Source organism: Priapulus caudatus, unplaced genomic scaffold (assembly GCF_000485595.1).
Source record: "Priapulus caudatus unplaced genomic scaffold, Priapulus_caudatus-5.0.1 Scaffold1290, whole genome shotgun sequence".
In the NCBI taxonomy this organism is placed as follows: Eukaryota; Metazoa; Priapulida; class Priapulimorpha; order Priapulimorphida; family Priapulidae; genus Priapulus; species Priapulus caudatus.
In genome coordinates, this window is record NW_014578351.1 from 28,467 (window position 1) to 37,374 (window position 8,908).

Here is an 8,908-nt window from a genome sequence, read left to right on the forward strand (position 1 = left end):
CGAGCCGTTTGTATCTCGAAAATTTGTATGTCGAGCCGTTCGTATCTCGAAAATGTGTATGTCGAGCCGTTTGTATCTCGAAAATTTGTATGTCGAGCCGTTCGTATCTCGAAAATGTGTATGTCGAGCCGTTTGTATCTCGAAAATTTGTATGTCGAGCCGTTCGTATCTCGAAAATTCGTATGTCGAGCCGTTCGTATCTCGGAGGTCCATTGTACTGGCAGCGAGATAAAGTCAGCCCCCTCCACAGTGACCACACTTACGCTGCATACATATGATACATATGTATATAGCACTGACCGGTGTTATATATATATATATACGTGCTGTAGTGTACACATGGTGGGTGTGTACTTGATCTCGCTGCCACTGCCAGTGGATACACTGATGTAACACAACACAACTTGCGCAGGGCACCCTACTCTTGTAATGGGTTGTATTATTGCATCTAGGTTACACTGTACCCCAATTCTATATAGGGACATAAGTTCATACTTATTACTTAGTAGTTCGATGTGTGTTGTTGGCTCACCTTGACATCGTCAAGATGAGCTATTGCCATGGATCGTCCAGGGTCAGATCTAGGTTTTAAACTAAGGGGGGTATACCTGAGGTGATTGGCCTACACACCCCAGCGTGCCGAAGGCCGAAGGCCGAAGGCACGCTTTGGTAGGGGGGTCCGGGGCAGCCCCAAGGGGGGGTTTAACCCCCCCTCGTAGATCCGCTACTGTCGTCGTACGTCCGTCCTTCCGTCCGTCAACATTTGGCTACTGTCAACGATAACTCCGGAACCGTTTGACCCACATGTTTGAAATTGGGTATAGTTGTTACTGCTAGGGGAGAGGTTTGAACGCCCGATTTTGGAGCACGCCAGTCGACGTACTTTCGAGCCATGCCAATTTTTTGGCAAAAATGGAAATTGCCATTAGTCAGTTCAGGTTCAATGGATTTTGCTCATTTTTGGTATGTGAATGAATAAGGGCTGGCCCCAAAACGTATTACAGGGGTTTTGATATTTAAAAAAAAATTATGCAAATTAGGTAGGTTTTGGCAATTATATAGCATATTATATAGACACGCAGATAACAGTCTGTGGTGTCACACTCGTCTGGTTCGTTTTACAAGATTTTATTGAGAATATCTTTAATGCAAAATTGGTATTTCATCTCCACCCTGCCGATAAAACGTCTATATTAGAATAAAGTTTTACAACACATGTCGGAACGCAGCATAACCTATTTATTTCGAACGCCATCGCTAAGAAACATCAAAGCGGGTATAGCGCCATCTACCGTCACAAATTGTGATTCATTTTGGTTTATAAATTATTATTGCGATATACAGATGGCAACCATACCATCATTTAGGTGTAACGCCATCACTCGCCCACATCTCAGACTTTCACATCTTAAACATTTATTTTCACAAAAAATTACACATATAATTATCAAGAGTATATAATGGGAGTTCTCCCATATATACTCTTCGTTTCTATAATGTACGTCGATGGTTGCTCAATTAAAACTGACTTCTTCTCACTCACTCATTTGTGTCCTTTTTTGTCATTGACACTTTCATTTTGAATAGTCTCATTCTTTGTTGGAATTAATTTTCAATTTACTAGGTGGCACGGTGACATCATGGAAATGCTGTGGAGAAGAGATGCTTTTCTTGAGGTACATTTTCTAATGTGTGGAATACTGCTTCTTTTATTGCATCCTCATGCTCTGTTTCCTTTGCCTTTACTCGGGACATTCATGGTGCATTTTAAACTTGATTCTTGCAGCTCGTATGTAGTTGCAATATGCTACAATGAAATCGTTAGTTATAGTGATGAATCTACTGGTATCTAAATTCATAATTTCTACCTTATTTTTATAGCAAAAATGCGCTGTTTGACAACAAGAAAGGAATCCGAGGTGGCATTCCGATCGTGTTCCGTAAGTAGTACTTGCTGGCATTGCTGAAGGCATACATGTGCTTTACTGCAATAATGAATTCACTTCCACCAGTCATGGTGGCATATGTTCCTGATCACACTACTCTGAAGTGCGCTGTGCACTTTTGACCTGATTCGATCTAATTGTCACCAATCGGAGGATGTCGTGTTACAGCAAGCTGTTGTTTTGAACTCATTCTTTGTCTTTTTTCTGCATAAATTACCACCAAAATCCCCTCTAACCATTGTAGGTGGCACCACAGGCCACAGCCCAGGCTGTAATTACTTATGGGAACAATCACATCCCGTCTATATACTTTGCTGCAATTAGAAAACCCTAAGTAGGTCTCACATACTCACTGCAATGTCTGTACATGTATATACATGTCTAACAATAATTCGTATTCGTTTACATTTATACTCGTGCATAAAGAGAGCATGGTATCATCCATCGTGTGTCACAGGTGAAGGTGATTACAATGTTACTTTCATTCTGTAGCGCATTTTGGTCCTTGGCCGATCGGGCCGCAGCATGGTTTTGCTCGGATACAGATGTGGGAAGTGGAACAGCTTCCATCTGTTGATGTCAGCGGCAATGTAGTCGCCATCATTGCTCTGGTCGACAATGCCGAAACAAGAAAAATTTGGGATTTCAAGTAACTTTTTTCAATTGGTTTTGTGATCGTTTCTCAAATACACACATATAGACAATTTGGGTCTCATCTAGTAGCGGATATATTGTTGATTACTCCAGCATAAAAATTACATTAAGTTTGTGTTGTTATAGGCTATAAATCAGCAAATGAATAGTAAACTTTCCCAATTCATTCCTGTAATTTCCATGAATGGTATCTGAAGTGTGGGACCAGAAATACAGGTGCATATATTTTTCTGCAATATGAAAATTTTTACCTTTTAGTTGTACCAGAGTTCATGGAATATGTAAAACAAACATACTAAATCTTACACTTCACAATTACATACACATTATACTTAATTTAATAATTAAATGTTTATATTAATAGATCTTTTTATGCATAAACTACTACAACAATACAAGTGATGTTACCATTATGTCTTTGATATGGAGAAATCCACTTATTTCTCAGATTCAAGTTAAGAATGACTCTGACACTGCTGAAATGCTGCTTCTCCATGGATTTGCACGTCACTAATACAGGTAAAATAATGTGAGCATTATTTAAATTGTTAAATTTATATGTAATGTTGGTTCCCAACCAAGTAAACAAATTGGTATTACATCGATCAGTTGTTCCAACTTAATTTTTAGCTCAGCTGACGAAGTCAGATGCAGCTTGTAGAATCGCATGAATGTCCATAAACAAATTGGTATTACATCGATCAGTTGTTCCAACTTAATTTTTAGCTCAGCTGACGAAGTCAGATGCAGCTTGTAGAATCGCATGAATGTCCGTCCGTCCGTGTGTTAACAGCTATGGCACAAAGCCGCTTGATGTGCGGTCTTGATATTTTGGATGTCGGGGGGGATCGCGAAAAGGACTGGGGATGTCGAATTTGGGGGGTCAAGCGTCAAAGGTCAATACGGAATTGCACCACAAATCTCAACGGCTTGACCTACGCTCTTAATATTCGATGTATAGTGTGATGGGGAGGAAACCGGTCACAGGTCAAAGGGCAGTGGAGGAAAGGTCAGATATCAGACATTTTCTGAGGACATGGTCTAACGCAGCATGTCAATATAGTGAAGTCATTTAAGTTACACAGCTGTATCTTTATTACTGTACTACCGGTATAGCAAAGCCTATCATATATTTTAGATCTGTATTAGTAGTATCCTAGATATATGCTCTGAGCGTGAACGCGGTGGCGGGAGGGCGCACTTGATTCGGTTGCCAGTGAGTTTATCAGAAGAATATCCGGCTACAGTACACGTCAGTTGAGCGCTGTCGCTCTGCGGCACTTGTTATTGTAGTGTGTAAAAGGCGTTTAGTCTGTCATTTACGAACTCTTATTGCATCCCATTTTAGTCTGGAACCCCAGCCCCCAATGACTGATGGCGCTCTGCTAGCAGTTGGCACAGTGGACATGTTCATGTTTTTGGCATTGCTTTTCTGCTCGCACACAAATAAATGTTTTTTTGCCAGCATGGTCCCCGTAATGTACACGTACCTGCATCACTGGTTAATGTTACAAGACTGAGGAGCAGGTGAAAGCACATACATGTCCGACTTAATCCATTTAATTTCTTTCCTAATTGATTTTTCTCGTGTAATATGTCTCTGTTTGAGGTTGGACTCTGTTTTCCTGTTTTATTTATGATCTGTTCTGGTGCTATGCGATAAGACATTGCTGTGAGCCATTTCTATGTTAAAGACATACTAGGCCCATTGATTATGCAATGTTACGACGATACTAGTAACTGGCACCTTGTGTAGTTAATAAGCACATAACCTTATAGCCAAACCTGTATTAGTTTGTCCAATATCACTGCTGGTTACATTACAAACAAGACTTGAAATCGGTTGTTGATATGTATCAACGTATCTTTACGTGCCGTAAATGTCATCAGGAGTCAAGCGATGACGTAACAATTGTGCGGCCCGTACGTTTTTGGATGCTAGATGAAACGGAGGTGTCAGCGGTGTAACCACGGCCACGGACTAAACATGGAGATGGAGATGGAGATGGCAATGGACACACGTTACCCGTATTAATCACGGACGCACGTGGACAGCCCTGACAAAAATTTCCTTATCACGAGCGTCCATGTTTACGAAATCACTGATGATAGCATTGCGTATGGCCGAGCATGCGTGCGAAAATGTCCGGTGCACTATAAATCTGTACGTATCACATCCGCTTCGCCGGCAGCGGTTTGAAACTGTGAACAACCGATTTTTGGACTGCGGATTTCAATTAGACATTTCTTAGTAACCAGCAGTGATATTGGACAAACTAATGAGTAACACAGGGGTGGCAGACTTTGATGACCTGAGGGTCTTTCGCCACCCCAGTGCTATATCTATCACATTATGTATTGTGACCTTTCATTCTAATATGTATCGTTGTATACTGAATGTAAATATGTCTTATGCACAAATAAATTATTTGAATCTTAATAAGCGTTTGGATGTAAGGTTATGTACTTATTAACTACACAAGGTGCCAGTTACTCTAGAATTCGTCAACATTGCATAATCGATGGGCCTAGTATGCCTTTAATATGCAGTGTTTCCCCTGGCCAAAAAGGTCAGCAAAGTGGTGAAAATGTTTTTGGTGGTTGTGCAATCCGAGAAGCGAGCAATGCGAGCACCAAAGGTGATCGCCGTGCTAGGGGGGGTCCGGGGGGGACGCTCCCCCAGAAAATTATTAAAGACTGAAAGAAATGGTGCGATTTGGTGCATTCTAAGCTATTCAGAACACATTATATGAGACTCTTTAATCACTTTTTTAAGTTGTCAAAAGGAACAAACGAACTTCTGGGAAAGGTTTTACTTTCGTTTTTCTCCTCCCCAGTCCTCGGTACCCCCATGCATAGGTCAATGCTGCCGCATATCCGCAATGTTACAAGTGCCTAGAATCTTGAAGTATATACAGTTTACATTGCTTCTAGATATCTAACTGAATAAAAATAGTCGACTTTCTACTTAAAAAAAAAATAAAAGTGCCAAATTCAGTTAATAGCTTTGATTACGTGCGTGTCAGGTGTCACTGGTCGTGCCCTCACTTCCCACGATAACCCCTGCGACATATGAACTTATGCGGTCATAAAAACACTGGTCTACGCTACAGGCCGCAATCGATTTCCTAGACTGTCACGAGGTTTTGTTCGTGTGGCGAATCGTGTTGAGGGAGTTCATGCCCTCGGCTCTAGATGTTTTGGATATCTCGTCTACATTCAGGAACGGAGCTTATTAGAAAGCGCTCCCGTTTACAAGTCTGTCTAAACTGCCGTTGCGATAACCGTAGTATTTCAGCGTAATATGAGGGGAAAAAGTGCCGGTCAGGAGGACCGGCAGTTTCGTAGAGATGGTGGCCGAAGCAAAAACTTGGTGGCCTTGGGCCTCCGGGTCGGTACTAATTTCGAACGCTGTCAATGAAGTGTAGTTTATTGATGGAAGAACAGTGATTTTCGTCAGCGAGGCGGTGTTTTTGGATAAATGTCTGCGTGGCGGGTACGATTTGAGCGAGGCGGCCGCCTCGCTCGTGTCAATGCAGGGGAAACACTGAATATGTGTTAACGCACATTCCGTTGCTCTATATTTGTCCACCAGGTGACGCTGAGTTCAACTTTACCACACTGATCCATACATACTTCAGGCTGCCAGATGTAACCAAGAGCAGAGTACTAGGTCTCACAGGATGCAAATATTTTGACAAGGTTTGTGCAGTCAAACCTGTGTTAGCTGCCATAAAAAATCCCTCACATAAAATGGCTGTATTACAAACACTGTAGAGAGGGGTCACGTGCTTAATGAGGCCAGCAATCACCGTGTTTGTTATCTCTATAGTGGGCTCTAACTGTACAGAGTGGCCATTTTCCATATATATGCTTTTTGTTATCAACACCTAATCTGCACTGACTTGGCAGGCTCTTAAAGCCATTATTTCAAAATCATTGCACAAAAACGCACAATCTGAGAAACATATAGCGAAATATAGTATGTTAGGATAGTAGATTTATAAATAATAGCATATACCTACTAATTTCTATAATTACGCATTCACGTTTGTCATAAAACAATATTGAATTTCGAAATCTTCAATTTTGGGCACTGATGTGACACCCACGATCGTGCTGCCACCCTGATATTGCAATCCTTCTGCTCTTAAATTCATAAATAAGAAACCCTCGGTCTGTAGCCTGCAGCTGAAACGTTGCTTTGCGCAACTTTTTCAGTGAATGCGCTGGCAGTGGCGTCACCGTCGTTGTAAGCAACGGTATAGCCATCAGTTGGAAAACGTTTTTTTTTTTTCTAATAAATATTGAACCATAAAACATTTTATGTAGCGTAATTTCAACCTATTTTAATTGAAAATATCTAAAGAACCCAGAGTAATGTATCCCTTTAAAGGGATATTAGACTCTAGGATTTTACTGCATACAACTGTACTTACTGTATAACAAATCGTCTATACCCACATGTATACTTGTTACCAGATACCTAATTTAATTGTTATAATTAATTATACATCAACGCTACGAAATTTGAACGGCGCCATTGACACCCGCGACCGTGCTGCCACCCTGAAAAAGTTGCGCATTTCCCAATATATTTTGCACGTTACAGACCGAGGGCTAATCACAAAGGTGCAATTATATTTATACCTAAATGCTATTTAACCGAACGATGTTAATTTTAGGACAAATTTATCCATAATATAACTGAAACTATATGTCGTTTATAAGATATTACAATCCTTTTGCTTTTAAATTAATAAATAAGAAATACCCTCGGTCTGTAGCCCTTGGCTGAAAAGTCGTTTTGCACAACTTTTCAGATCGTGCGCTTTGAGTGGCGCCACCGTCGTTGTAATCAAACTGTAGTCGATAGTTTTAAAACATTTAAAAAAAAAGCTTGCTAATGATGACTGAACCATAAAACTTTTTATGTAGCGTAATTTTAACCTAAATTAACTGAAAATAACCCTAGAACTAGAGTAAAGGATCCCTTTAAATTGGCTGATATCTTGCACTATCAGGAGATAGTCCAAAATATGCAAAAAATAGCAGTGGTGATCAAAACAAGTAATCAAAACTCGAATCCTGCATGTTTTGGTGAATATAGCCATGTACAAAGGTTCTAAGACATGTTAACGTCACTATAGACAGTTGCTGTTACTCAAGCAATAACGGTATAAGTATCGTATGAGTGGAGAAAACACGAGACTGGTTAGAAATTAGTTTTTCGAAATACTTAAAAGTCTTTAAAGGGACAAATGACCCTAGGTTGCTTGCAGTTAAAATAGGTTTAATTTATGCTAAATAAAAAATTCCATTGTTGAATTGAATATTGATTGGAAATATTTTTAAAAGTGTTTTAAAACTGACAGCTATGCTGTTTGCTTACAACGACGGTGGCGCCACTACAAGTTCGTCCACTGACAAAGTAATGCAACTTTGTAGCTGCAAGCTACGTACAGACTGAGGGTGTTTCTTATGTATTATTTTAAGAGGAAAATGATTGCAATATCTTATAAACCATTCTTAGTTTAAGTTATAATATGGACGAATTTATCCATAATCTAAACCTTGTTTTGAAACAGACTACTGGTCAAGATATTCAGTCCGAAACAAGGGAACAGCTTTCTGTAGACCGCAACATCGACAAGTGAGTCTGAAAACTCACTGCAATCCCATGCTTAATTTCCCTTCACTTCATTATTATATCTAAAGAATAAATACTACTCATTGCAGACATATAATTATGTATAAGACAAATATACGTTGTTTCGAAATTTTAATTGGCAGCTTCAATGTTTTATATAATGATTATGTTATTCTAATGCTGAAATATGCACATTTCTCACGCAGTATCTATGCGAATGTTCCTGATGAGTTGACATTGACTGGTGGCCCAGCAGGTCGGACAATAAAAATCACCAAGAAGGGCTTCCCAGACACAGGTGCGTTTTCCAGGCGTCTAATTTTGACAGCGCTCCATCGATTTCCATGCTCTCTCTACGCTGAGCAGATGTGCATACACACAGTGTATGTAGCTTGGCGAAGGTATTCGCCCTTCACTCGCCCTTCACCAGCCTTTACCCTCGCCCTTCACACGCCCTTCACTCGCCCTTCACACGCCCTTCACTCGTCCTTCACTAACTCTTCACTTGTCCCTCACACGCCCTTCACTCGCCCTTCACTCGCCCTTCACTCGCCCTTCACTCGCCCTTCACTAACTCTTCACTTGCCCCTCACTCGTCCTTCACTCGCCCTTCACTCGCCCTTCACTCGCCCTTCACTAACTCTTCACTTGCCCCTCA

General features: G+C 40.6%; 1 protein-coding gene across 2 annotated transcripts in view; it reads left to right on the plus strand.

Moving 5' to 3' along the window:
• The window catches only part of LOC106816122 (putative glucose-6-phosphate 1-epimerase), a 13,532-nt gene that overhangs the window by 2,685 nt on the left and 1,939 nt on the right, over positions 1–8,908 (plus strand). For both annotated transcript variants that reach the window (XM_014820677.1, XM_014820678.1), the window contains exons 2-8: positions 1,625–1,676; positions 1,882–1,940; positions 2,439–2,595; positions 3,049–3,119; positions 6,196–6,302; positions 8,189–8,253; positions 8,457–8,548. In XM_014820677.1, the coding sequence (XP_014676163.1) occupies positions 1,625–1,676; positions 1,882–1,940; positions 2,439–2,595; positions 3,049–3,119; positions 6,196–6,302; positions 8,189–8,253; positions 8,457–8,548 (603 nt within the window). The remainder of the gene's footprint in view (positions 1–1,624; positions 1,677–1,881; positions 1,941–2,438; positions 2,596–3,048; positions 3,120–6,195; positions 6,303–8,188; positions 8,254–8,456; positions 8,549–8,908) is intronic.